The sequence below is a fragment of the Alternaria viburni genome, assembly GCF_023758015.1.
Source record: "Alternaria viburni strain BMP 2772 chromosome Unknown scaffold_4, whole genome shotgun sequence".
Classification (NCBI taxonomy): domain Eukaryota; kingdom Fungi; phylum Ascomycota; class Dothideomycetes; order Pleosporales; family Pleosporaceae; genus Alternaria; species Alternaria viburni.
The window spans coordinates 1,668,161-1,695,321 of NW_026055773.1; the positions used below are offsets into that span (position 1 = coordinate 1,668,161).

At 54.1% G+C, this 27,161-nt stretch overlaps 13 protein-coding genes across 13 annotated transcripts; 7 read left to right on the forward strand and 6 right to left on the reverse strand.

Moving 5' to 3' along the window:
• Positions 1-505: 505 nt before the first annotated feature.
• Positions 506-1,997, reverse strand: J4E79_002836 (uncharacterized protein; the record flags this gene model as incomplete). The annotated part of the gene is made up of 3 exons (XM_049351733.1): positions 506-1,129; positions 1,176-1,762; positions 1,814-1,997. 3 exons carry the CDS (start codon positions 1,995-1,997, stop codon positions 506-508), a joined length of 1,395 nt encoding a protein of 464 aa, XP_049214371.1.
• A 1,406-nt stretch (positions 1,998-3,403) lies between these two features.
• On the reverse strand, positions 3,404-5,820 carry J4E79_002837 (uncharacterized protein; the record flags this gene model as incomplete). The annotated part of the gene is given in 3 exon segments (XM_049351734.1): positions 3,404-4,152; positions 4,164-4,361; positions 4,446-5,820. 3 exon segments carry the CDS (start codon positions 5,818-5,820, stop codon positions 3,404-3,406), a joined length of 2,322 nt encoding a protein of 773 aa, XP_049214372.1.
• Positions 5,821-7,753: 1,933 nt separating this feature from the next.
• Positions 7,754-9,313, forward strand: BTN1 (battenin CLN3 protein; the record flags this gene model as incomplete). The annotated part of the gene is made up of 4 exons (XM_049351735.1): positions 7,754-7,856; positions 7,927-8,662; positions 8,711-9,161; positions 9,197-9,313. 4 exons carry the CDS (start codon positions 7,754-7,756, stop codon positions 9,311-9,313), a joined length of 1,407 nt encoding a protein of 468 aa, XP_049214373.1.
• A 154-nt stretch (positions 9,314-9,467) lies between these two features.
• J4E79_002839 (uncharacterized protein) lies at positions 9,468-10,159 on the forward strand (the record flags this gene model as incomplete). The annotated part of the gene is made up of 2 exons (XM_049351736.1): positions 9,468-9,650; positions 9,761-10,159. 2 exons carry the CDS (start codon positions 9,468-9,470, stop codon positions 10,157-10,159), a joined length of 582 nt encoding a protein of 193 aa, XP_049214374.1.
• Positions 10,160-10,618: 459 nt separating this feature from the next.
• Positions 10,619-11,140, forward strand: J4E79_002840 (uncharacterized protein; the record flags this gene model as incomplete). Its single annotated transcript, XM_049351737.1, has 3 exons — positions 10,619-10,714; positions 10,785-11,018; positions 11,072-11,140. The coding sequence occupies 3 exons, from the start codon at positions 10,619-10,621 to the stop codon at positions 11,138-11,140; spliced, it is 399 nt and encodes a 132-aa protein (XP_049214375.1).
• A 449-nt stretch (positions 11,141-11,589) lies between these two features.
• J4E79_002841 (uncharacterized protein) lies at positions 11,590-12,067 on the forward strand (the record flags this gene model as incomplete). The annotated part of the gene is made up of 2 exons (XM_049351738.1): positions 11,590-11,712; positions 11,807-12,067. 2 exons carry the CDS (start codon positions 11,590-11,592, stop codon positions 12,065-12,067), a joined length of 384 nt encoding a protein of 127 aa, XP_049214376.1.
• Positions 12,068-12,601: 534 nt separating this feature from the next.
• On the reverse strand, positions 12,602-13,486 carry ATP5 (ATP synthase F0 subcomplex subunit OSCP atp5; the record flags this gene model as incomplete). Its single annotated transcript, XM_049351739.1, has 3 exons — positions 12,602-12,808; positions 12,895-13,212; positions 13,313-13,486. The coding sequence occupies 3 exons, from the start codon at positions 13,484-13,486 to the stop codon at positions 12,602-12,604; spliced, it is 699 nt and encodes a 232-aa protein (XP_049214377.1).
• Positions 13,487-14,320: 834 nt separating this feature from the next.
• Positions 14,321-15,511, forward strand: J4E79_002843 (uncharacterized protein; the record flags this gene model as incomplete). Its single annotated transcript, XM_049351740.1, has 2 exons — positions 14,321-14,558; positions 14,598-15,511. The coding sequence occupies 2 exons, from the start codon at positions 14,321-14,323 to the stop codon at positions 15,509-15,511; spliced, it is 1,152 nt and encodes a 383-aa protein (XP_049214378.1).
• A 545-nt stretch (positions 15,512-16,056) lies between these two features.
• J4E79_002844 (uncharacterized protein) lies at positions 16,057-17,377 on the reverse strand (the record flags this gene model as incomplete). Its single annotated transcript, XM_049351741.1, has 2 exons — positions 16,057-16,112; positions 16,342-17,377. The coding sequence occupies 2 exons, from the start codon at positions 17,375-17,377 to the stop codon at positions 16,057-16,059; spliced, it is 1,092 nt and encodes a 363-aa protein (XP_049214379.1).
• A 2,543-nt stretch (positions 17,378-19,920) lies between these two features.
• Positions 19,921-21,717, forward strand: J4E79_002845 (uncharacterized protein; the record flags this gene model as incomplete). Its single annotated transcript, XM_049351742.1, has 1 exon — positions 19,921-21,717. One exon carries the CDS (start codon positions 19,921-19,923, stop codon positions 21,715-21,717), a length of 1,797 nt encoding a protein of 598 aa, XP_049214380.1.
• A 1,005-nt stretch (positions 21,718-22,722) lies between these two features.
• Positions 22,723-23,230, forward strand: J4E79_002846 (uncharacterized protein; the record flags this gene model as incomplete). Its single annotated transcript, XM_049351743.1, has 2 exons — positions 22,723-22,816; positions 22,947-23,230. 2 exons carry the CDS (start codon positions 22,723-22,725, stop codon positions 23,228-23,230), a joined length of 378 nt encoding a protein of 125 aa, XP_049214381.1.
• A 425-nt stretch (positions 23,231-23,655) lies between these two features.
• On the reverse strand, positions 23,656-24,443 carry J4E79_002847 (uncharacterized protein; the record flags this gene model as incomplete). The annotated part of the gene is made up of 3 exons (XM_049351744.1): positions 23,656-23,707; positions 23,777-24,181; positions 24,247-24,443. The coding sequence occupies 3 exons, from the start codon at positions 24,441-24,443 to the stop codon at positions 23,656-23,658; spliced, it is 654 nt and encodes a 217-aa protein (XP_049214382.1).
• A 504-nt stretch (positions 24,444-24,947) lies between these two features.
• Positions 24,948-26,391, reverse strand: J4E79_002848 (uncharacterized protein; the record flags this gene model as incomplete). Its single annotated transcript, XM_049351745.1, has 2 exons — positions 24,948-25,843; positions 25,893-26,391. 2 exons carry the CDS (start codon positions 26,389-26,391, stop codon positions 24,948-24,950), a joined length of 1,395 nt encoding a protein of 464 aa, XP_049214383.1.
• Between the last annotated feature and the right edge of the window lie 770 nt (positions 26,392-27,161).

Genomic DNA, 27,161 nt, shown 5'->3' on the forward strand with positions numbered 1-27,161 from the left:
GGTTGCGATGATGGTCAATGTCCGCGGGGGAGGCTGAGATGGGAAGGTGGCAGCGACGAGGCACTACCATCATGCTTCCCAAGACTGGTAGTACGTGCTTGTTTGTTAGTGCTTTGTGTGCTGCTGCGTCGCAGCTTTCGTTAATCAGAGCATATTGGTAGATAGAGAACCCTTCTGATATCGAATGGTTTTTGACATTGATATCTAGTAGCTACTGCTATGCTTAGAGACGTCGACTCCTTCCCATCTTGACCGTCGACCTTGGATATTGCCGTCTAGTGATGTGACCAAAACGCTGAAATGCCAATCTATGCCCAATGCTTAACACACGCGCCGAGAGATCAAGTCCGACTTGATCGAAGCGCAAATCCCTGGTAACCTTCGTTGTCCGTCTATAGTGCCGAGCCAGACTTGCACTGGCCTAGTTCGTTACGATTCTTCCAACATCCGCTCCCAGGGGAGCAGGCGCGCCGCAGATTTCCCCGGGAGCTGGATAGGAGTTAGGCTATGTGCCGCCATTTGCCTGCTGATGCTCAGCCTTGCTGCCCTTACCTCGCCAGGTGCTGACCGCCGGTATGTCGGCTTTCAGTCTCTCTTCCTGTGTTGAGTACGCCTTGGGCGTCAATTTTATCAACGTGTGTAGCGGGACCTCCATCCACGGGCTCTGCTCTTGTGGTACGTTCATGAAGTATGCGTAGATACACCTCAGGATGGCCTGGTGTGTAACGATCAAGATGTTCTCGCTCCGCTCCAGCTCCATGATAATGGGCTCCAAACGAATGACAACATCGCGATATGACTCTCCACCCAAGTAACGGTAGTTGTATTTGTCCTCGTCGCGTTGCTTGAAGTCTTCGGGGAACTTCTGTTCGATTTGAGCGTATGTGAGACCGTCGCAGACGCCGGAGTCGAGTTCGTCGAGCGCCTTCCATTCCAACTTCTCGAATGTGAGGAATCGTGCGGTTTGGATCGTTCGCTTCAAGGTTGAGGTCCAGACAGTGAGTTTACGACCGTCGCCGACCGATTTCGCAACCAGACCGGGTAGCGCATGCGCATACGCATCTCCTCGCTCTGACAGGTTTGCGTCTCCTCCAATTTGACCTGTAAGGTTGTACTCGGATTCACCGTGCTGCCACGATTAGTTTTCATAGCTCGTGTTTGCGACATGTACTTACTCGCGATAACCAGATCGAGCGCGGCTTGATGTGGAGATTCATCAAGTAGTAGACGACCCTACTCTGGAGGTAGTCCTGAATCTGGTTGATGATGACTTGCTTGCCCACGTCGATGAGCTTGACGTATGTGAGGTCGCGCTCGTCCTCGTCTATGGTCTGGTACACCTTCTCGTAGTTCCGGATACGGTTGCGGAAATCCGCTGCAGCTTCCTCGGGGTCTTGACCGACATAGTCTGGAGATGTCGTCTTTACTTCCAATATGTTGCTCATAATGAGATCCTCGTCGTCGCATTTTGACTCAACGAATAGCGTCTCGATGTTCTCGGCGGCGCATCGCTCCTGTATCCACCTGCGCCGGCTCTTGGTCGAGTTTGTGGCGTCTAGTATCGCGATCAAGCCCCTGCCCTCAGAAAACCATTTGCACATGTCGTTAACAGCTGCTTCGGCGGCTGCTTTCCGGAGACGCTCTCCTTCTGGGTTGGAGGTATCGAAGAACTCGGCGGAGGGGTTTGGGGTCGCAGTACGACGATACTGGCCAACGTTGAACGTCTTGGATTTGATCGATAACCAATGGAGGTAGCGAACCACTGCGTTGCAACTCGTTAGTGTTTATACGAGACCGTACAGGAGAAACGTACCTTTCTGTGCAATCAAACTCTTGCCCCGCGCGGGCAAGCCTACCATGACGACGCATATCCGCGTGTCTTCGGCCTGTACACCGGCACCGTTAGTCTTTCTGCTTGGTCTTACAAAGTCGCCAGCAGGCACTGCGCGCATATTGGGCGCATAGAATCCATTGGAGTCGGCATTGGAGTCGGTCATTGTATGCGGCAAGTACAGCTCCCTGAAGTCCAGTGACGATGCGACTGGCGAAGCGAAGTAAAAGTTATATGGATCGGAAATCTAGCCGAAGGTATTCCGAGATGCAGCGAGAATGCGGCTTTTAATCAACGATGCAGCAAGGGCAGATGCTAGGCGGTCAACAGAAGGCTGTGGAGTCGCACGGCTGAAGTCGTCTGTTAGGTGAAGCAATAAGTGTATGGACGTCGAGTGTCGTGTTGCAGGGTCGTCAGGTCGGCCCGGCAGTCAAGAAGCGAGAGGAGATGGATTGATTGACGATGATTCCCCCGCATTCGGTACGGCGTCCTTCTTTTCACAAGCCAGAGCAATAAGCGTTCGGATTGCGGCTCCAGGCTAGCGGGCGCGGTGGAGCAGATGTAACGGGTGATTCTCATTCGATAGCACGTGTGGCTGCAGTCCAATGTGTCCACATGTCCGGCAGTCGTGACAGCGCAAACAACGGGCGCCGTTTGCGCCTGCCCATGCGCATTCCTTGGTGCTTGCCTACAGCAATGGGCACCAGCAGGACAGCTCCAAGGCTCTCAGCCGTTGCCATGCTGCTACGAGCTCTCCGGGTCGTGTGCCACGATGCCGCCTGCTTCTGCGGTATGACGACAATGGCTCCAGCAGCATAGCTAGGGGGTCCAGAAACATGCCTGCCTAAAGCCGCCGATTGCCGGGAAGACGTGATGGATGGGAGCGAAATTTCTTTACATTGTCGTAGTCGCGCGCCAGTCGTCGTAAATCGGCAAAAAAACAATGGTGCATCCTGAAGATCCTAGCAAGGAAAAAAGACTACTTACAGTCGATATGGAGTAAGTCCGGTGATGCATCGTTGACATCAGTTATTGTACGCGTTGTGATGAGGGGCGTCACGTAAGCTTTCGTCGTGGCGGGGCAGTGGGCTGCCAGAGTATCGTGTACCTCGCGATCTGTCGACTGGGCGTTGAAGGTTGAAGGATCAAATGCACACCACGCAAATGGGATAGACTGCTCTTGCTTAAGGTGCGTACACGCAAGCCCGGGGTACGTCCAGGCCGCTATCGCTCTGGTACTGCGGTGTGTGATCGCCGCGGGATTGGTTACCACGCTCCCCACGTGTGGCTGACCTGATAACAACGCATTGCAGCCATAGGCGTACCGTTGGAAAAGCACTCATCAACACAGATAGATAATGCGAAAAGTAAAAGTTTTTTTCATGTCGTGTGCAACTCCTCATTACATCGTTTCCCAGAATTCGCCAACGCTATGTGCAATCCTACGCCAGAGTCAAGCTAAAGATGCGGGTATCTAGCAATGCTAAAATCATCCTGCGCTACAAATGCCATGCTAAATCACTCTCCAGACGGCCGTTATATGTCATGGACCTTGATCCATCCAACTAAATCTCAAGCATGCAGTTTGGTCATGCCATTGACCCTGTGCGTGTTGTCGATTCCCCTTTGCAAAGCAAGCAGAGTCGCGCTGGCATCCAATCGTCGCTTCAATGCCGCTGCTGTTCGTTCCTGTCCTCGGCTGCCGATGCCTTCCTCAACCCATCGAATCTTATTGATCATGAAGCTGAGACCCTCATGAGCCTTGCTCTTCCTGCTCGAGATGCCATATTCGACGGAACCCGTGTACTCCTGAAGTTGCGGCAAGATGAGTATCTCAATCTGCAAGTCCATATCGGCGGGTGGTGTCACAGGGGCCGCTGGCACCTTTGTTAAAACATCAGCGGCATCGGCTGGGTCGTTGGGCGCAGTGATGCGTGGGTCGAGCATAGTGACGTCGACAGTATCATCCCATTCACCACGGATCCATCCAGAGTGGATCGCAGCAGCAATAGGATCTGAATCGTCGCGATACACGCGCGCACCCCAAAGATGTCTCTCTAACACGACGTGCTGGCGTTGTCGTGGTTTCAGGTAGTAACGCGGCACTCTGATAGTAAAGGTGCAATTGATGGGATTGACGTCGAAACGAGGCAACCGTTGAGGTTTCGAGGCGTATCCGAACTGGTCATCTAGCGATGAGTTGGGCTTGGGCAGCTCGGTCTTTGCATCGTACAGCTGTGATCCAAGATGTTTGCGAGGGCGTTTCGCAGCATCGTCAAGAACAGGCTGTACGTCGTGGACCTTGATCAGGATCTTTGTTACTTGCTGCAACGGCTGAAGGTTAGGTCGAGGGGTGTGGTGGTGGTGATGATGGTGATGAGGGTTTCCTCCAATGTGGTGGTGGTGATGAACTGATTGGCCTGGGCCAGCTTGTGGTAGACTGGGGTGTCGCCCGTTAATGGTAGTTGAGGTTGGCTGGATCGCCGTGTCTTCGTCAGGCTTGTGTTGGTGGTGATGGTGATGGTGGTGACTATGCTGTTAGTACGCATCTTGTATGGCAATGAGGGAACTCACTGATGATGATGGTGCTTGTTCCGTTTGGTCCCACGCGCACCGGGTGTTCCTCTACCATCAGCATTCTCGATGTCGAAGATCCCCTCCTCATCCTTGACTCGCTTCGGCTTCCTTCCTTGCTGGGAACCGATTCTTCTCATCATTTCGCCGTTGTCCGATTCGAATGAGCCCTGGCCGTTCTGTGGCATGGGGCTTCCCCGCGATGGGGTCGTCGATCCCAGCCCGCTGCCGAGACCGGAGAACATGCGCCCGAATTCGCTCTTGATTCCAGGATCTTTGCCAACGGACAAGGGCTGCGCCGAGGCACCTTGAACAGCCTGTGGAAGCGGAGACGCTCTGCCCGTTCGTCTGCTCGCCTCCAAACCAAAGCCAATGTGCGATTTCGAGTGTTGCATGGCCTCGCCCATCCGGGAAGGCTGATCGTAGAGTGATCTTCCGCTGGAGGATAGAGAGCGTGCGAGTGGCTCGGTCCTCTGTCGCTCTAGGGAGTTGGGGTCGGAGGTAGGAGGAGCGTGGTACTGCTCGACTACGCGATGGCCCAACTGGTCTACACTGCGTCGCAACATATCCTCTGAACTTTGGGCGCCGTATCGGGGAGCGCCCAACATGGATGGGGGGTACGGGCCATAGGTGCGATGCATCGGCGGAGGTTCCTCTGCGCGACTGTCATGAGGAGGTTCATGGACAGCACCGGTGGGCGCTGATTGCCGCCACAGACTGCGTGGAGGTTCGGATGAGCCAGAGATGTTGCGCTGCGCCTGCGGTGGACTGAAGCCAGACTGCGACACAGGGTGAACAGTCACGGGCCGATCCCTCTCCGAGGCATTGTGGTTTGTGCCTGCTAAGAGTTCTGCAGCATTGGGCCTTGCGTGATGCGACTCCCCCAGTGTGCGCCGCCGCTCCTCGTTTGGCCCGTAGGCGCTGCGCCGGCCTGCGAACCCGTCGTACGAAGATCTGCCCTCTTGTTCGGTGTTTGCCAGAGGGCCCATCGGTTGGCTGTTCGGTCGGGGTGGGACATTCGCGGCAGGCTGTCGACCTGTGTCCTGCGCATAGGGGCGGTGGCCGGCGAAGTTCATGGGCTTGTAGGATTGTGTCGTTGGTGGCAGCGACTGGCGACCCGGATCAGGCGAGCCATGGTTGCTGTAGGACTGTCTGGGTGAGCCGGCCGAGAAGGCATGACCTTCAGACGGCCGCGAGGTATTGCTGCCGTACATGTTGCGTTCTGGGGTGGGTTGACGGCGAAACAGAGGGAAATCCGACCGTGAACCAGCGGGCAGGCCACGTCGAGGCGAAGGTGGCTGCATGCTGTGGCCGTTGGGTACTGGGACGTTGGTGGGAGGCGAGGGCTGTGATTGCGCTGTTTGGTTGAGCGCACCTGTGTCACCGCCGCCGCCGATAAGAGATGAGATGGACATGCTGCTTCCCGGTCGCAACGCCTGACCTAGGCCAGGAAGCTCTCTGTTGGCGCCAAAGTTAGAGGTGTATTGTGGACGTTGCGACTGGGATGCATGGAGATGCTGCTGTGTGGGGGACGATGGAGGAGGCATTTGGGGCCGCGCGAAGGATGGTGGAGGTGGAGGTTCGTGAGACGGGCCTGGGGGAGAGTTAGTTTGGGACAAAGCTTGACCATTGCTTTTGGGAGCGGGGCTGTACCATAGGGGTTCGGGGAGCTGGCGGCGTTCAGCGACGAGGCGCGCGCAGCATCGAAGCTATAGGGCGCCGGGGCTGGAGGGTTGTTGGAAGTGGACATTTGCGGTGGAGGGTGCGACTGGGAGTGATGAGTCTCGTAGTGTATCGGTCGCGCTAAAGACATGGATCAGCACAAGCTCGGACGGCGAGTCGCGACTTTTCGAAAGAGGTTTAGAGGCCCGCGGATCGTGCATTAGCTAGGAGCCACATCTGCGGAGTGCGCCATAGAATTCGCCAGACCCATGCCATCTCCACCGACAAATGGCGCGCACCGTTGAGCAACGCAGATGTTGGTGTGGCTCGGGATGGCATGGCGACACTAGTAGGGAAAGACTGCCTGCATTTGCCTGCGTCTATATGACGGCGACAGGCGGTGAAGTGCTTTTTCGCAATTGACGTGTCATGCAGCAATCCATGCAGGCAATGCCTTCCCACTACCGTCTCTTGCCTTCGTCGAGCACCAGACAGCCACGCGAGCGGTGCCACAGACTTGAGACATACAGGTCAAAATGCAGCCTGGATGGCTTGGGCACCTTTTGTGAACTGGTGAGAGCTACAAAAATTGTACACATGCATGTCCAGGCTACACAGACCCTCCGTCCTCAGTGCGTACTGCGCAGATGTATTCTCCAAGACATTTGTGGAAATGGTAGCCCGTACCTGTATTTGACCAGCCACCCTGCCCCTGTCCCTCATTCTGGCCTTGCGGCGCATTATTACCAGCCGGTAGTCCTTGACTACTGCGTCGAACGTGTTGTGATCCCGAAGGAAAGAATGGGTCGCGCCGGGGCATCGAGTACGGGTCGACGGCATACGGAGCGTGGAGTGGCTGTTGCGGTTGTGGTTGTGAGGCTGGCGGGTGGCCTGGGTAGGCTTGCGTCGTCTGCGGGTGGTAGTTCATAGGGCGATCTGGTGGTCGTTGGTAGGGCGGCGGGCGGTCCATCGTCGGCTTGGGCTCATCGGAGAGGTGGTGAGGATGAAAGTGTCGCAAGTACGGGATAGCAGTATACGCTCCCGCTCGCTAGCGTATTATGGAGAGTACAATGGTCGTCGTCGTGTGGAGGGGTGCGGCCCAGAGCGAGCAGCAGTATTGCAGAAGAAAAGAAGCCTCGAGCATGCGAGGAAACGAGAAGGCGCAATGGGACCAAGCGCCACGATCCCTGTAGGACTCTAGCGCAGCCCCGCATGCAGCGACGAAAGCGAGAGCCCGACTAGAGGGCAGGCACTGACGATGTGATAGGGCTGCTTCCCACAAAGCGCCTACACCACGCCCACACGGCCACAGGACGTTTGCTCGACTCAAAGCCCTCAGGCGCATGATGATGCGTATATCAGAGGGCCCCTGGCCATAGTTCGTCGTAGCCCCGCCCAGACTGCCCGCGCTGCGCACAAAAAGAAACACCCATGCTCGTCGGAACATGCGACGCCCGTTCCCATGCAGCCCGTTCCTGAATCGTTCCTTCCAGTTGACCGCCTCGCGCCAAGCCCGATCGGCAGGTGCACCCATCCATGTCCGAGTCCAGCCCAGCCATCAACACGGGCACAGCCAGCAGCTGCCCCTCGTCATCTGAGGCGCGTGACACGTGCCCGTAGCTTTCACCCTCCAACCTGCGATATGTGAAGCAACACCAGCCTCTGCATCCCATGCCGCTCCTCCCCATGCCTGGCTCTCCCGCGTCTTCCTGGGCCGTCTACCGTGCGCGCCTCAAGGCTGTCTTCCATGGCGCCGACCCACGCGTGTGCGCCGCCTTCTGGTTGTTCGGTATGCATGCACCTGAACCCCCAAAGAGGGGCACCAACACTGTCCGCTCCACCGCGACTAACACGCCCAGGCCTCATTAACAACGTGCTCTACGTAATCATCCTCTCCGCCGCCCTCGACCTCGTCGGCCCAAATGTCCCCAAAGGCGTCGTGCTCCTCGCCGATGTCATTCCCTCGTTCCTCGCCAAACTGTGCGCCCCGTACTTCATCCACAAGATCCCCTACAATGTGCGCATCGTCATATTCGTCGCTCTCTCCGTATGCGGCATGCTCATCATCGCCCTCACGCCTCCACTGCAGGACTCGGGCACCATCGCCATCAAGCTGTGCGGAGTGATGCTTGCCAGTCTGAGCAGTGGAGCTGGTGAACTGAGCTTCCTTGGCCTAACACATTACTACGGCCACTTTGCCCTGGCTTCCTGGGGCTCAGGCACGGGAGGCGCCGGCTTGATCGGTGCCGGCGCCTATGCCATTGCAACCAACACGCTCGGCATCACACCCCGTACAAGTCTACTCGTCTTCTCCTTCTTGCCGCTAATCATGGTGCTGAGCTTCTTCATTATCCTTCCACTCGGCCCGATGCGCGCTGGCATCCAGAAACAAGGCGACTATGAAGCCATCGATGACCATGGGGACGATGAGGAAGAGGAAGTAGGCCCGGCGCAGGAACAAGACGACCTGTTGTCTTCCTCCATGCACTCGGCTTCAGGGCGCAGCTTCCCCTCTGTCACTAACACCGGTGCTAACAGTGCGCTGAGTAGCTTTCGCGCAAACCTCAACCGCGCGCGAGGCCTGTTCTTCCCATAGTAAGCCTTATCCTTAAACCTCATCTACTCCAGACTAATTCATCACAGTATGCTGCCCCTCCTTCTTGTCTACATCGCCGAGTACACTATCAACCAGGGCGTCGCACCCACTCTGCTCTTCCCTCTCGAATCCTCTCCTTTCGACGAATACCGCTCCTTCTATAGCACCTATGGCGCCATCTACCAGGTTGGTGTCTTCATCTCGCGATCCTCCACACCCTTCATACGCATACACCACCTCTACGTCCCGTCATTCCTTCAAGTCGCCAATCTCATTGTCCTCGCGCTGCACGCCATGTTCAATTTCATCCCGAGCTATTACATCGTTTGCGTAATCATTTTCTGGGAAGGTCTATTAGGTGGGCTAGTCTATGTCAGCACCTTTGCCGAGATTACGGATAACGTGCCGAAAGAGGATAGGGAATTCAGCCTGGGCGCGACTAGTGTGAGTGATTCTGGAGGTATCTGTATCGCTGGTTTCTTAGGCATGGCTGTTGAGGTGAGTCTGTGTCGTTGGCAAGTAAACCATGGCAGAAATTACTGCAAGCTGCAGTGAGATCCAACTACATCGACTTTGCATCCTACGACTCCATCTTTCGCGCCCCACTCTTAGAAACATTCTCCATCTCGTTGGCGCGTTACGATAAGTGAGCAATAATGATATAATGTCAGAAACAGAACCACGGTTTAACTCCAGTTATCTATAGTTTGCGCTCATCTCGAAATTTTCCTCTTAAAAGCCTACATATCTTCACCGCGAGTTTATATAAATCACACAACAGCCCTAACCTACTACACCGTGTCCATGCAGTTCACAACAAAACCGGCTGAGACCCAGGGAGTCTTCTCAACCCCCTCTCGCGCTACGTCCGACACGGAGTGCGATACAGACTCCGAGACGCTTCTCGACTCTGACGACGACTCCGACGACCGCAAGCTAAGGCAACAAGAAAACGGCCTACCACAATACCACATCACCGGCATACTAGTAGGATGGCAACCCGATAAAGATTTCATCGCCTCCTACCCCGCCCAAATCGCAAGTTGCCCTCCCAATTGCCAAACTATGGTTGAATGTTTCTAACGTCTACTCACTAGATCGGAACCACAGTCATGGATGAGGGTGTCGAGGTCAACCCAATCGTCAACAGCTCGGTTGATGTAGCGAACTTGCGCGTCGAAGTGAGGGGCAGGTCGGGCAAAGAAGCCCGGAAGAAGTTGCCGGTTAACCCTGTTAGTATTTTTGACGGGTTGGGGCCGTGGGAGAAGGAGTGGGATGATATGTGTGGGTGTGAGGGGAGTGAGGACTGTTCGCATATCGATGACGGGGATAAGGATGAGAAGGTGGGTTCGGAAATCATCATGGAAGATGCAGACAGCTTTGCCAGGAGCACTGTCTGCAATGAAGATGACGAAGATGGCGACTTCGTCATGGATGTCGACGAGAATGTGGGCGTCGAGCCTTGTGTTGGCATGGAGTATGTTTGGCAGGCTTAAGTCGGCCGGTTGGTCATTGGAGGGAGGCTATGCATCAGTCTTCACCCACGCTCATTCGAATTCAAATTGTTACATCCAATGTGTTTCATCGCTATGTCCATATTCCTGCCATCCTGACTATGGCGATCCCATGCACAATCCCATGACGCCGTTCGCCTGATTTCCCACTCCTTAGCGACACCGTGATACACGTCACGAGCTGATCCACTTTTCCTCTCCAAAACCATGGTCCCTCCATTCGTCTGCCTACACGTGAGCCTATGAGTGAACTACAGTTAGCAATAGGGAGTCATACTAGAAACACGTATAGTAAATATGTGGCACGCGTTTCTTTTTATCTCTCGAATACTCTTTTCGGTCCCCATCTCGCATACCAACTCAACCTCCTACCCTTAGCTACACTACGGCAAACGAATAATGCCTTCAGATCGGTATTCGTCTAAAAGCACTGCCATCAACATGCCCGCGCAACGATTGCGCAACCCAAAAACCTGGCATATCGCCACTTTAGCACCAGGTCTCGATAACACTCGTCTCCGCTTCCCGATCCTCGTTGTAAGTTTACTCCCGTTGTACCCTGAGAAACCGCAACATGAAAGAGGGTTTATCTGACAAGTACAAATAGGCCACCGACGATAGCAGCAGCAAAACCCTTATGTCCTCCCAAAGCGAGTTAGACACTCTGCTCAAGACACACTACGGGGATGCTGCGTCCGACATACCCACCACAACCTCTTCATCGCCACAACGAAAGGACAGCGTAGTAGACCTATCCACTCCATCCGAAAAATCTCCATCAAATCCCTTCACAGACGACTACCTCACACCCTTATCCTCCCATTTCGTCGACGGAGAACTAGTATGTACAGGCGGTCTTGCGATCGAACATCCAGAGTACCCAGACTCTTCCAGTGCTTCAGACTCTTCAGGTTCTTCAGATTCCTCAGACTACGCCAAATGGCTGAAAAGGGACGGGACTGAAGAAGTATATGGAGGCGACGGGCGGTCTTTTACTGTGAAACTGGGTGCGAGGAGGTGGAGAAGGAAGAGTCGGGTGAAGAAGGCTGTGTCCAGGTTGAGGAAGAGGTTGCTGTTTTTTGGTGCAGTTTGATATCTTTTTCTGGCTATTCGTTGTTTTTGAGCAGTGCGATATTATACCCAATCGAATGAGACCTTTTTATCGAAAATTAAATAGTGCACCTACCCACGTCCTTGGTTGGAAGTCCCTCGCTGCTGTCTTTCCAAGTAGCTACACCGCGCTGTGGTGGTGAACCATAGTTCAGATATCCCCAACCATGTATCGCCAGAATCGAAACAAATATTCACTGCGAACATCGTATATGAGCCATGAAGAGCCCTGCGTACTTTCTCTTCATTCCCAGAACTATACCATTCACCGCACGCTTTCACGATCAACCAAGCACACTACAATGTCGCCAAATACGACCGCAACGTCAGCGTCCACACTTGAGGGGTTTCCTTACCAACGAACCCTCTACATCCGCGAGATCGAACAGACACCTATTTCCCTTATGAAATTCCCTCTGATGATTGTAAGTATGCGATAACCTTCGCATGTCATCCAGCCCCTTCAAAAACAGTACTTGACATTGCAACAGCTTTTGAAGCATACTAACTTCCCCGCAGATCGAACCCATTTACGAAGGTCCCGGAAAGGAAACCACCGAAGAGGTACATACCCTAGAACGCCTCAAGGAGCTATTAGAAAAGTATTATGCCTTCCTAGTCAAAACTTTGGAGGCCAAAGCTTTATATGAGAAGCGTGGGTGGGACAAATGGCTGGTTCCGAAGCCATACGATGCTGCTGCGTGGACTGCGGCCAATGGAGATGAGCCGTGTGTGCTACCGAGCATACGCGTGCGTTTTCCAGAATTCTTCGACGACTAGAAGAAAGTTGGTTACTGCAACCCGGAAAACAAAGTATGAACAGAACAATACGTCGGTGGACGTCTTGGGGATTCGCGTGGTAGGTAGGGGCCACCTCATGCAAGGGAAAAACTGGACGGGTCTGCAGACTACATTAAGATGAGTACACACAAAGTGGGTGTGTTAACATCGACGTAGACCCCAGGGTGTTCACCTTTTCTCTAGGTTGACATGGGGGCTGTGCCAATGCGATAGCGTATTGTAGCGCAGTAGTTAGCTGGCAACCGTTGGTTCTAGGAAAATTGAGACGGTGTCCGGTGAGTTGGCAGGGCACGCTCATCCCTACACATTTTAGAGGGCCACGAGCGCGATAATTGATTGTCTGTAAAACATCAGCTGCTCCAATGTATTTCTTAACAAATCCAAGCTCAAGTCATCAGTCGATCGTGGCGCGTCGCCAGGTGGTAGACGGTAGTAAATTGCTCTTTTCCAAGACTCATCTAGAATACACATGCCTACCCCTCACATCCATCGCCATGCGCTCTCGCTCTATATTTACAAAGTATCCTTGAGGAGCTTGTTCATCTTGGCCATCTTTGCGGCGACGGACTTGTCGATGGTGCGGTCGGCGATCTCGACGATGAGTCCACCGCGGATCTCGGGGTTGACCTTGGGGACGACCTTGAGGGTCTGGCCGTTGGCGACATATTGCGAGTTCTTGATGGCGTTCTCGAGGCGGCTGATGGTCTTGTTGTCGAGGGGCTGCACTCTGTCAGTTCTTGGGTCCCTGCAAAATCCTCCTCTATTCTTGGGGTCTGTCCTTCCATCCCATCTCGGAATCAACGTACCGCAGCGCTGGTGACGGTCAGCTCGACCTCACCACGGTGCGCACCCATGAGCACACCGAACTTCTCTACGACACCCTGTAGTACGCCCAATCGGTTGTTCTCAGCGAGTGTGGCGAGGAAGTTCTTGACGATGCCGTCCTTGTCGGCGCCGCCAATGTGCTTCTGGAGCTCCTGGACAATCTGCTGCTTGTCCGAGACGGAGAGGGAGGGGGCGTGGAGGATCTGGGTAAGCTTGGCGTCCTTCTGGAAGACGCCCTGGAGAGCCTGGAGAGACTTTGCGGTGGGGTCGAGGGCGTTGGTCTTGGAGGCCGCGGTGTACTGCCACAATTGTTAGCCAAGCTCTTGTTCCCCAGCCATTGGCCCGTTTTCCATCCGCCTATCATCGCCAGAGTGCCAATTGGAGTCGTGGAAATCGTACCAGAGCGCTCGCGTAGGTTCCGTCGACGCCAAAGAGGGCAACCGGGGGCTTGTTGGCAGAGCCAGTCGGGGCGGCGGCGGCAGCGTAGCTTCGGGTGGCAGCGTAGCGGGCGGCCATTGGGGCGCGGGGCGCACCCGCCCGGAAAGCGGTGCTGAAGGCACGAGCGGCAGACATGGTGGGTAGAGGGGAGATGGATTGCGGGATGGGGCTGCTAAGGAGCGCGGGTGCAGTTGAGGATGCTGCGATGAGGTTTCTGAGCCCGGCTCGGCACTGGCTGCGACTAGCACCGATTGGGCCGCGGGACCTGGAATGTCACCCAACCACGGCGCAACTCCAACATCTTCATCGGCTCTTTGGCATCTACTTTTATTTTCTCTTCTCTCTCTGAACAGCTGCCTACTGCTTCTGTTGCTGAGTTACGCTGCACAAATTCGAGAGCTGGTGTGTGGAGGGGTCAACATAGGTATCATCCTACCTTCAACAATATCTTGGAGCTTGAAAGAGCCGCAAGTACCTAGATCCGCACTGTAATTCATGTGATAGCCATTATATGGCGGTCTGTTGAGATGCGGGTTTTCGAATTTCGAAGTCAATTGGATGCGCCGCGGGCGAGGCATTCTTTGAAGTCATCCCTACCCCTCCACACTGCTCGCTATCGTGACAGCGTAGTCCAGCCATAAACTCAACTCATCGCTACAAGATCAACAATCTGACGAAAAATAACTCCATGACCCATCATATCTTCCTGTTCGCCCACTGTTTACCATGTATACTTGTGCCGACGCATTAGTCGTCCCCCACGAAAAGAGCGGCGGCCGTCCATCACTGTTCACCTTCACCTCATCATAGCTTTCCTATTGTGGAGATGCCCCGCCTGGAGTCCGCTATAGCTCTCTCTCACCTTCACATATCCTCCATTCGCCCATCTATTGGCGTCTTGCCTGCCTCACTCCTCTATCAACCACCATATATTAATCCTCCTCATACCCATCGCGATCCGCATTCAATATGGAGCCGTCAGTCGAGCGACCACAGACGCCTCCGCCATCGTACCCCATGACACCGCCTTCGACCGGCGGTATGGCGAAGCGCGTTCGTTTCAGCAACGTCGAGTACCTTGACGCCAACTCCAACAAGACAGGACGCGCAATCAACTTCGACGAGGGAGAGTCACCCGACGTCTTCTTCCACGAGCCAGAGGAGACCTTCGACACCGAGACCCGCGAGAAGAGCGATGACGAGGGTAGTACCTCACCCGCAAGCAACTTCGACCTCTCTTCCCCAGTTCCAGCAGACTCGTACACTGCCAGACCCACAGCCCTCGAGAAGCATGACCCGTTCGCCTCCCTTGCTCTCGCCATTGACAGCCCCGTTTCGAACAAGGAACCGTTCCCATTCATGAACCTCCCCATCTCCGTTCGCAACATCATCTACACGCACCTCCTTGTCGTCCCCGGCATAATCTGCGTCCGCCAAAAGCACACCGTATTCCACGACGAGAAGAAAGCTTTCCTCCACGCCGAGCGCCGCGAGTTCCTCCCTGGTATTGCGTACGCGCTCGTCCACCTCCATGTCGACGGCCACAAAACCCGCTTCTCGCTCGTCGGCCGCACCAACAACCACATCCTCCGCGCGAACAAAGAAGTATTCACCGAGGCCAAGGCTGTGCTTTACGGAAAGAACATGTTCGAGGTCGTTAGACCAACCAACGAACTCTGTCCTCCACCCGACTACAGTGTTAGGCTGTTTCCTACCGGATGTCAGCGTCTCGTCACCAAGCTCAACATCAAGATCCGTTCTTTCTACGATCTGCACTGGTTGCTGAGCGGCGGGTACAACGTCATGAAGAACTACTACCGCGGTCTCGTTTCCCTCACCCTTGTTCTGGAAATGGACTCGACTAGCAAGGGCTTCGGGAAGACGTGGACTAGGAATGGTGCTGAAGAGGAGTGGGCCAACTATGTCCAGCGCCTGCGAGGTGAGATGGCGAAAGAGCTGTTCAAGAAGATGAAGGTCAAGGGTCCGGATACGAAGGTCGTTCCGGTCTGGATGAACTTGAGCGTTCTGTTCTCGGGCGAGGCATACGATGGCAACATGTGCGCTGTTGGAGATATCGGTGATGAGCAGCGAGCGAAGCAGGATGAGACCAGGCAAGGTTTGGTCGAGGCATGGGAATTGTTCAAGAAGGGTGGGAAGTAGGTTGGAGACAGTTACGGCTGAGTTGACCAGACTTGCGTCTTTACTGTCGTCTAGTATCACAAACGGATTTTGTGTACTATTACGCCATCTTGGAGATCCTTTTTGGACTTGAAGAGGTCTCGGACGAGTTTGAAGGACATCTTGAGCATAACGGCGTGGAACAGCGTACCATCGCGCATTTGCCGCAGCATACATCTTCTAGTTTGATTTACCAAGTATAAAGATTAACAGCATTACGCTTTATACCAATATCTACCAGAAAGGTCCTAGCTCCACCCAAATGCGGACTGTAGTCCTCCCAATATATGTCCAAGTCGTTATGTATCCCTGTGTCCCATCCAAAGTACCAAGCGCCGCGCTATATGATAATGCATCAAATCGTTACCACCCAATTTTTTCCGAATCCTTCAATGGCCGAGCTCCTCACAGTAGCAGTGTAAGCCATCCCGCCGCGCCAATAACCAAACTCTCAATCCACTTGTCTAAGCCGCCGGCGTGTGTAGATGGTCCGACTCCCTTACTTGTCTCGCCTATTCCGCTCGCTATCAAATCTCCAGCGTCGCGACTTCTCGTTGTAGAAGCGGAGTCTGAACGTGTTGTACTGGCGCTGTTGCTCTTGGGTAACTTGGGTATGGTGCTGGTTTGGCCGTTGATGATCAAGGCCGTGCCTTGTTCGTCTAGAGAGTAGGTAGTTCCGTCGATTTCTATAGATGATCCGGATGCTAGTGTGGTTCCATCATTCAGAACGTATTCGGTCGTTCCGTCTCGGACAGTGTGTGCATACGTCACGCCATTGATTGTCAAGGCTGGTGCGGCGGTGATCTCTGCACCAGCAGCCAAAGTGGATGTAACACCGTTGACGACGATGACAGAACCGGATGCACCCGTTGGCATGGAGTATGTGGTCCCCGAGATCGTGAGGACGCCACCAGGTGTGAGGGTTTGGTCAGGAGCGAGAATATAGGCTGTCGTGCCGCTGACGACTTGCGCAGTAACCGATCTCCCGCCGTCGAGAGTAATTGCTGATTGTCCAGCATTCAACATCGAAGTCTGGCCGTTGACGACAAGGGTTGACCCGTGACCCTCTGCCGGCATGCTGTAAGTCGTGCCATCGACGACAAGTGTGCTTCCTGCACTAAGCGTCTGACCAGGCGCTACAACAAAGACTGTTGAGCCTCCCACTACGGTTGCTGAGACGGCTTGACTGCCGACCGTCAAAGCGGGGGCTCCGGTAAGCGCCGGAAGGTTTGCGATAGTCTGTGTGGCTCCATTGACAATAGCCCAGCCGTCCGGTGCCATGCTGACGGTGTTCCCGTTAATAGTGATCGGAGGGCCGCCCGGCTTCAACGTCTCGGACCCCAGAACGTAATTTCCATTCGAATCTGGTGTGACGATCCCCCCACCAACAATGAGCACAGGTAAACCTTGCGTCGGAGCCGGATTGGGAGCTTGCGTCGGAGCCTGATTGAGAGCAACCGTGCTGCCATCTACAACGATCTGTGTTCCTCCACCATTTGTAGGTACGACCACAGGCACGCCGTTGATGGTCTTCGTCTGCCCTCGTGTGATTGTTACGGTTCCAATGATGATCACTGGAGGAATCTGATCGTGATTATCGTCGTTCGGGCTATCGGGCCTTGCCTGAGTCGGCTTGGGAGTGTTGATGGGGAGGACCACTCCCCCAATCGTTACGTCCTTAGTCGCGGTCGCGTCCGGAATGCTCGGTGAAGTTTTCCCACCATCCTGGGTCGGCTTGGCGGTGTTATCGACTGGTCTATCAGGCTGACTGGGTGATGGAGAGTTATCGTCATGCCTGTCGTCATCGTTGTGGTTTGTAGGAGTAGGCTCTGCAATCTTGGCTGACATCGTAGGGTCCCCGGCGTCCTTTATCGATGTATCTTCACATCTTAAACATCCCCGGACCGTGACGTGAACTGAGGTGGACTCAAAACTGGTCGCGAGATATGTGCCTGTCAAGGGCGACAGGAAGATAGGAAGCGATGATAGAGGTGGTGCAGCCGGTGCGGCGATTCCCGAGGGCAATGGACGTAAATTCGATTGAGGCGGTCTACTGTAACTACACGTAGCGATGTCCGCGCCGTGAAATTGTCTCTGGATATCTGTGTCATTTTTTAGATACTGAATTAGTTTGGAGGGTAAAGGCACGGGCTCATCCCTTCCTGGGCTTGGAGGAAGTTTTCCAGTGTGGGTTGCGATGAAGTAACTCCAGTCTGCGGATGCCGTTCTTGCAGGGGCCCAACTCGTTAAAGGTGCGACGTTTGACGAGCATTCTGCTGCTGTCATATTATACTGTGGCAAGAATACCTCTCGATATTTATCTACTCCACCAGACAGCCGGTTGTAGATGACGTAAGTTGGACCTGCATCAAGGTGGAAGAATACACCTGGCGTTGGCTGTATCGTGAACGTTGGTGTCGAGCGCGTGATTATTTGTCCCTCGTCCAGGGTAAGGGTCTTAGTCTGGTTGACAGTTCGCTCCTCGGTGACCACAGTATCGACAGTGTTGTTGTGCAAGTAGGTAGAATACTCCGTAACAATTGTCTCGGTCACCACTATACTGGTCCATGGGTTGTAAAACTCCCCAGGGTTGTAAGACGTGGTAATGGGACCATACGCTGCAATGATACATCCCGTGCACACACCAGTAGGCATCGGAGAGTTGCTATCGACTGACGTGATGTTCGGGAATGGCGGCGATTGTCCATAGGCAATAGATGTGACGACTGCCGGTGTCATTGGTGAAACCGAGGTACTACTGCTATTCGTAGAACCCGGAGCCAGAGGAGAGGTAGGTATCTCTGGAGGAACAAGGGAAAATGGTGTAGGTGTGTCCCAGGGGTGCACCTCATGAACCCAATCTAGACTGGTGACGGGTGAAAGAGATGAAGCTTGCGGCGCAGTCGAATCATGTGATTGAGTGTTGGTCGAAAGTGTCGTGACTACAAACTCCTTGCCTAGAAACAAACATTTAGTAAGATGCCTTCAATTCGAATCTCGCTACATACCCTCTGGGGTATGTTAGCTAGATGATCTCGATGGGGAAATGACGTACCTCTCCTGTTGTACCCATTGGCGTCTGAGCCAGCCGCAACCAGTGCAGGCCCGACAAGACTGATAAATCTCCGCATCTTGCTGTGAGCCTTCTACACCAAGCGAGTGATAGTGTGAAGGTCAAGCAAGACGTTTGGGACGTAAGAGAGTACCGCAAAAGCGAAAACAGCCAGTTTCTGCCCTAAACAGTGCGAATTCGAACCATTCGATGAAGGCTATTCGGACGCATGATCAGGTTGCGATCCATGCACGGCCCTAGCGATAGCCATGCTTAGCGGAAACACGAGGCACATACCGTTGACGCGTATGACCGCCAGGGCATCGTTGGATGGTGGACCCTCGTCTGCCGTGCTGATCAGTTGGATTTGCATGCTCTCGTAGGTCCGCCTAGAACCAAGCTTAATGCTGACATGACTTGCAATTAATTGTCTTCAACAGCAACTGTTGCAGTCTACAACTTAGCTATCAGTAGCGCCATATGCAACGCTTGTCTCGATTTCCTGGTGTCAATCGGCATACCCTATATCACCTAGGAGATCTGCCCCGCAAGAACGATCCAGCCTTGAACCGATCTCCTGGAGGTTGGAGCGACGAACTACTGGGTTTGCCCTTTAGGGCCAAGTGAAGAGATTGCTGGGCTACGTCTCAGGTTCTCGGCAAGAACAACACGACCATGTCAGGCGAGATAGTGCGAGATGGGTGACATGTCAGCGTGCCTTAGCCGATGATAGATGCGACAACACCGGCTGAGAGGTCACCGTTGACTTTTGGCATGCATTTGTCGAGCGCCATTCAAAGGGAACTTGGAACCGCATGACGAAGGCGCTCAAGGCGTGGCCGCTTGGGCCGAGATGGTGTCGAAAGGAGGCTGAGAGGATCAGCGGGAAGTCGTTCCAGGGCTCCGTCATTGGGCAGGATGATGACTAAAGCCACGCTACCCCTTAGCATGCCAACGGATACGCCTCTCCCATGATGCCCTCGTATCCAGCTCGATTGACCTTGGAGGCTAGCCGGACTTCCCTGCTACTGTCACCGAATCAGGCTGCACTGCCATGCCAATCTAATAATTAGGGTGGGCGATCGTCACGCGGCGCCCGCAGTTGTTGGAGTGGGTTCTTGGAGCAAAACGCCCATGAACCGCTCTGGCCTTGAAAGCTTCCGATGGCCCTGGAACCGCATTCCCGGTAGCTGAGCTGACTCAAGCCGGCATACCAAGTCCTCCGAAAGACAACTCCGCTATGTGTTGCACGCTTCGCACCCTCTAAGTCGTCGACCGATCGCTGCCAGGTCCATGTAGGGCCATCTCACAACCCTCACTACCATTCGCTCGCTACACCATGCGCCTCACACCGCGCGCTACCGAGGCCCCGGAGCCGTATGTTGTGCCACCTTCGAATAAGTTCGACGGTGCCGATGGGAGCTGGAGCACCTTCAAGATAAGCGTTGGAACGCCAGGACAAGACTTTCGTGTACTGCCCAGCACAAAGGGAGGTGTCACATACGTCATTGCGCCAGAAGGTTGTTTGGAGGGAGTCGACCCTACAGATTGCCCACAACTACGAGGAATAGAGGTCTTCCAGAGCACGCAAAGCACCGGCTTCCAGGTCGACGCGTCGACTACATGGTCGGCGATTGGGCAATACGACGTTGATTTGGAGGATGCGCTCAATTACACAGGGAGAGGATTGTTTGGCCTGGATACTGTCACTCTAGGAGCAGCCACGGACAGCAGCTCTTCTGTGTCGCTAACGCGCCAGGTTGTCGCTGCCGTTGCCGACCCGGACTATTATCTGGGAGTTCTGGGCCTAGGTCAAGCAAAGTCCAGCTTTAACAGTGGCAGCCAGCCGGTCGACTCGTTCCTCTACCTGCTGCGCGAAAGCAAGAAGATTCCCAGTTTTGCATATGCGTATACGGCAGGCGCGAAGTACAGGCTGAAGTCTGTTTTCGGTAGTCTGATATTGGGCGGCTACGATGCGACGCGGTTCGAGACTGGCGCGAACGATTTCTCGTTCACCTTCTCACAAGACCCCTCCCGGCTCCTAACTGTTGGGGTGGACTCGATCATGGCTACAAACACGCTGCAGGGCACCTACTCTCTGACTTCTGGAGCACACTTCTCTGTCATTGATTCTACTGTCCCGCATCTGTGGCTACCCACAGACGTGTGTGCTGAGTTCGAGACAGCCTTTGGCTTAACTTATGATCCTCAAACAGATTTGTACCTTGTCAACGACACGATCCACGAAGAACTCCTATCCAAGAACCCGACCCTCACGTTCAAGCTCGTCGACTCCCTCGAAGACACGATTACAAATTACACCAACATAGAGCTGCCGTATGCGGCATTCGACCTCCAAGCCTCGTACCCGTACTACACAAACGCAACGAACTACTTCCCGATCCGCCGCGCCGCGAACGATACACAATATGCACTGGGCAGGACACTTTTACAGGAGGCATATCTCATAGTGGACTATGAACGCGCAAACTTCACGGTTGCGCAGGCAGTCTTTCCTGATCCTCTACCCGCGTCAGAAGTCATGACCATCAAATCTCCGAGCGATACCACTGCCACGCCAGCTTCATCTTCATCCTCGGGTCTCGGTGTAGGTGCCATCGTCGGCATAGTAATCGGTGCAATCGCTGCTCTCGCCCTGGTCGCACTTGGTATATTTCTCTTCCGGAAGCGTCGCGGCAAGCAGCAAAAAGAGCAACGATACGAACTCGCAAGCAAGCACATATCGGAGGTTGGTTCAGGCACCGACATTCTCGCGGGCAGCCAGCCGCACAAAGCTGTGGGCCCGCAGGAACTCCACGGGACACCATTGACTGAGCTTGCGTCTCCTGTCAACGAGCAATTCGTCGGCCATGCGTATCCGCAGGATCAGAAGACAGTTATCAGCATGGCGGATGAGCCACAAGAGCTGCACGGCGAGTCAATGATGCCAGTCACACCTAGATGGCGAGAGGTACAGCTGCCGCAATACCCTGGCCCACGCGAAGCGGATGCCGAGAGTAGTACAGGGCGCAGTGTGAGCGGCATAGCTAGCGACGACGGATACGCGACAGGCGAGTTTGGAGTACGCTCTGGCGTATCACCAATGACACCTCAGTTTCCACAGCACAAATATTAATGGGCAGCACTGGATACTGGGCGGCGGTCATACTAAGGCGTTTGGATTTGGCGTACATCTAGAGATACCACTCATGGATTGGGAATGGGCGGGATTTTGGATATGAGCACACGAAACCGCATATAATAGTAATCATTCTCAAAGGCATACGGTTCAGCGACCGTTAACGTTGCATGGGCCAACCACGATATCCGAATGTCTTCACCAAACGATGCCGTTGCCGTTTGACAACCGGCGAAGCTCCTAAGGGTTCTGAGAGTGCACAAGCAGAATGATGCTGGTGTCTGCAGACCGAATTCACCTGCCAAGAGTTACCGGGTGATCGGCTCGTAGGGCTGAAGGACATGCATTGTCATGACAAGGGTAGCAACACGAAGTTGGAACTGTGGGCTACTGACGAGCTCCATCCGGGAAGTGGAGACGTCAACCATGATGAATTTGATGTATGTGGTCCCAGCCGCGTACATGCTTCGTTTTTCATGCAAGGACTTCTGTGGAAGTCTACCGCTGGAGCATCGCAATCATGATCTTGTAGATGGCTCCTGGCCATTCTAAGAGCTAATTATCGAAAGTCGAATACGAGACGCAGGGACAACAATGCTAGAGCCATAATTACCACCTGCAGCTTCCCAGGGTGCCCGCAACGCGCTCCGCTCGTGAGGCTGATGTCAGACACCACGTAGGCAGATGCAGCCCAAGCATAAGGAGAAGAACCACCAAATCCCAAGCCACTACAAGGCGTTCGCTGCATGACCTGGAAATGAAGTGCATGGATCGCGCTTGACTAGATCCACCTCCAACAGGGCAGCTGGCAGCTGGACTATGTTGAAGCTATGACGTAGGTGACACGCATGGCTGAAGCTACCATCACCCCTCATCCCCGCGCGCCTCCTCCGACCTAGACAACACACCAAACACCTAACTCCTGCCTCTGCCATTCATCCACGTCAACAGTACACACGTACCCCGATACCCCAACCCACAACCTAAAACAAGCAATTGAAAATGGACAAGATCAAGGAGAAGCTCCACCTTGGCAGCAGCAAGAACAAGACGGCTGAGGACGATGTCCGCGCTGGTAATGTCGGCACTATCGAAGGTAAGTCAAGCTTCGAGTTCTCGATGACCTAATCTACACCTATCCCTCGCGAATCACCAATCCAACATCGCGCCTTCCCGACTTCTCAACCTCAGCCTTACCCCGACCCGCAACTAACCCACTCCACCAGAGAACCGCGACTCAATCGACTCTGAACTCGCCTCGATGCCCCCCTCAGAGCGCGTCGCCTACCTAAAAGAATTCGAAGACTCAGACAAGCACGACACGCCCAAGAAGGGCGGGCTCCTCGAGAAGCTCATCGCCCGAGGCAACAAGAAGACCGAAGACCAAATCGCGTCCGAGACCAAGGAGCGCGAGGCCCGCGAAGCAGCCCACCGCGAAGCGACACATGCGTCCCTGGGCCCCGGCGCCGGAGCCAGCGCACACTCGGCTGCCGGACCCGGTGGATTGTAAGCGACACGAAGGAAACAAAGGGAGCATGATTGACGGATTGTGAGCGACCAGCATAAAGGTCCCGGGCGAGTATGATCGGCTTCGTGGACACACTTTCTGCCTGATTCGATTCGATTGTGAAGAAGGCTTTCTTGGCGATGGACTGCGATTACATCTACATACACTTTTCGAGACATGATGACTTCAATGATATGGTTATGAGCTGAGTTGTGTTTTCGTGGTTTGTACAGTGAGTTGAGCTGTGTGATATGTATCCCGTCTTGCTTCCCCCATATGTCTGTGACCTCGTCTATGATGGCCAATGCCCGTGGCCACTCACGCGCGTTCCACTACAGACCACTGATTCCCACCTCATGCGAGCAAAAAAGTTGAACAGGTCTGCAGACTACATCAAATCAAAAACCTGCAAAGCAAGTGACCCAACGTCAACGTAGGCTCTGGGGTGAGGTTGGCGTGTCCATGTCTGCGTCGAATCCACTGCTGTCGTATGGGGCTGGGTGTGAAGGTGATTCTGGGTTAGAACACCGCACACATGAAAATACGTACAGGCTGCCGGGTGGCTGTACGGGTGGTGGGTGGGGAGGGTATATGGAGGCATTTTGGTTAATGTCTTCCTCTTCAGTCGGCGTGACAGGCATCATCTGCTCCTCCTTTCCTTGCTCTTTCTCCTCTTCTACTTCTTTCCCTTTCACATCACCATCTTGCTGACGCTGACGTTGTTCCCATCGTTCGATGGCTAGATTCGCTCCAGCTAGCACGCCTCGGCCGATAATGCGGAGTTCGTTACGGTATAGATATACCGTTCCCGCCAGAACGAGCGCTTTGGCCCATCCACCTGTGAACCAGCTTGAGGCGCCCGGTTCAACGTAGATTTTGCCATTGTATCCTTTGTTCTTCAGCTCGATGTTTAGTGCTGAATTACCCATTATAAGGCCGCGTGGGCGGAAATAACTAGAAGAGGATATGTGGGTTAGTCATGCCTCCATTAGGCAAGTGAGAAAGGGAGGGAAATGTACACTAGGCCGTCTTCGTTCTCGATCTTGAGACTGATGCCCTCTTTGAGGGTTTCCGCTCTGATGCTGTCTCTTATGCTATCTCTTACTGTGTTCTGCAGTTTCCTCAAATCGCCTTCACGCTGTAGTTTCTTGATCTGGTCTTCGAGTTCTTGAGTTGAAGCCGTCCTCCAGTCGAACATATCGTAGAGGGAGGCCATTTTGAGTAGAGCAAGTATTTGTGTTGCTTCGAATTTTGTAGCAAGTAAAGAAAGGTGAGGACAGTATAAATATTTAAAGTGATGGAGAGGGAAGCGGAGGCCATTTTTTCGTTGCGTCAAACATGGTTCTGCCGTGGGCGAGGGTATTTGGTTCCACCTACAGGGTGTCACCTGAACCGAGTAGCACAACAAAGGGACGTAAATGAATATGGATAGATGAAATTACTGTCGACCATGGACTCTGTGTCCTAGAACCCTGACTTGCTCAAGTGACGAGCTGGTATACTACAAGTGCTTTCCAACACGCTCCCTTTTTCCTTCCCAATATCCAATATGTATGCCATATATCCCTAGTCATGTACAAAAGGTTATAATGGCCCCTAAGGGTAAGCGGCTGATGAGAAGCTGGGTAGCGAGATGCGGGGGATCAGTGCTCTGCCCCAAATGTTGCGTTGTGGTTCAGCGTGGAGCTGGTGGTAATGGCTGCCATTTGTATGGCCAACTTCACACAGGAAGACCCTGTTCATCAGGTGCTTCGGGCGCCCCGCTCACAGCCCCGTAAACCCGTATCGGTACCTGCACTTCAAAGCTCTCGGCAGGCAATCGTTGCGCCGCTGCTAATATGACACCTCGATCCTCGCTAGATATCTCTTCCAAGAGATCATCCCATGAGGTCTCCTCCCCGTCCTCATGCGTGAGTCGCGGAGTGATGAACTCGATTCTGAGCTTCCACTCAAGACTGACGCCGCTGGTAATAAACTCCGGTGTTGCATTCGGTGGTATAGTAGGCGAGAAGGCGAGCTTTTGCGCAAACAGCGCGTTCTCCGAGAATGATGCGTGCACTTTCTTTGTGACGCGGTATATCGACGCATTCGAGCGAAGCGCTATCGCCGGGTCGACCTTCTCTGAAGTCTCCAATGAGATCTGTATTGAGTAACAGGGAATGCGTGAATCTGTAAAGTCGATTACGGCAGACATTGTTTCGCCTAACCGGTAAGAGGGCCGCGCCAACATGATGACCGCGACACGGCGGCCGCTGCGAGCAATCTCAAAGCGATTGGCGCTCTGATTGGCGGCACCCGTCAAGTTGCTGCGCAAGATGGCTGTATCAATAGCCTCCTTCATGGTCTGGGGCCCTTCAGCAATCGTTGAGCGCCCGGGCATTGTGCCCGTAGGTGAAAGCAAGCCCATGCTAGAATTGTGCCTAGGCCGATCGAGAAGATTGTCGACATACTCAAGGAAGTCGCTGAAAGTATTCTCTTCCGTCTTGCTCGAAGAAGCGCCCTTCTTTGTAGGGGAAAGTTTTGCGCTCGACGAGGGGTCTATGCTGGCTGTTCGAGCTTGATCGCGCAATATGATGTACGGAGACATGAGATCATGTCCAAGAATCTCGCCACGGCCTGCAAAGGGGTTAGCATATCATCACCCGTATCCTCAGACCAAACATACTGTTCACGCTGCCAAACACCCGAAACGGAACGTCCACATGCTTCACTTGTTGTTCTTTGGTCGATCCCGCGCGTTGTGTGCCAATGATGAGATTGTATGCTACCTTCATCGACCGCCCCTTATGCGAAGGTGGCAGACCCCGGGGTATTGTAAAGCTGTACGTGTAGCTGCGGCTTTCGCCGGGCGCAAGCCGCAAATCGACGAACAGAATGGACTGGGGAGTAGTGATGAGCGGGACAGTCTTGGAGCTGGCAACGCCTCGCATCTCTCGGATACTGGAGGGCTCGGAAGCACCCAGTAGTCCACCCAGCGACTCTCCTATGTTGCCCCAACCCAGCGCGCCAAAGAGCCCACTTTCGCGCTTTGTCTTCTCTACACCCACTACACCACCTCCACCCTGGCCGCCTACTACTCCCTTCCTCTTTACCTCTTCGAAAGGTGCCTGGTTGATCAAGGATCCGTCCAGCGTGAAGGAACCCATTATCTGCGCATAGCCCATCATTATCGACTCCGGGAGAGCCTGCCTATTGGGCGGTGCCAAGTGTGAGGGTCGCCGATGATGCATCGGCCGCTGTAGTAGACGCGCTGAGGGATGAGCCGCATATTCCGAAGCCAATGTCTCGTTGGAATTGTTGCTCATCGAGTAGAACTCTCCACTACTACGCGGGGTGTCATTCATGCTCGACCCAGATATTATCCGTGCAACAGGTGAAAGCACCTCGAGATTGTGGCTTCCAGATGACCGTAAGTAGTCATGTGGCGGTTGTGGGGAGTTGCGCCGGACGTGTATAGGTTGCTTTGTAGGGCTGCTACTAGGCTGCGGATGGGTGGCATCGTCGGGCGGAGGTGCGGCGGGGAACTTGAAGTTCTGGGAGAAGGAGTTGGACGGTTTTCGCCCTGTAGTGGGAAGGGCTGGGGTACTCGGGGTGGTCGTGACACCAGGCCGTCTCCTGTTCTGACGCGCGGGAAAGGCAAAGTCGTTGGTGTCGCGGGCGAGTGGGGATGACGCTTCGCCAGACAGTGGAGATGGATGAGTCGCTGATCTATGACCTGGCGAAGCAACTGCTATCGTGTCAGCCAACGACGTATATTGTATCTGTTGTCCATACTTGGATATGAGTTTGGCCTGCCGGGCACGACCTGCAGACTGGCTGATCTTCCGTGCCCTCTTGCCGGGCGTCTGATGGGTATGCCCCTCTCGTGGCTGGCTTCAGTTCCCGCATCTGCCCCTAAAGAGACAATTGACACGGATCTTCCATGCTTGTGTGT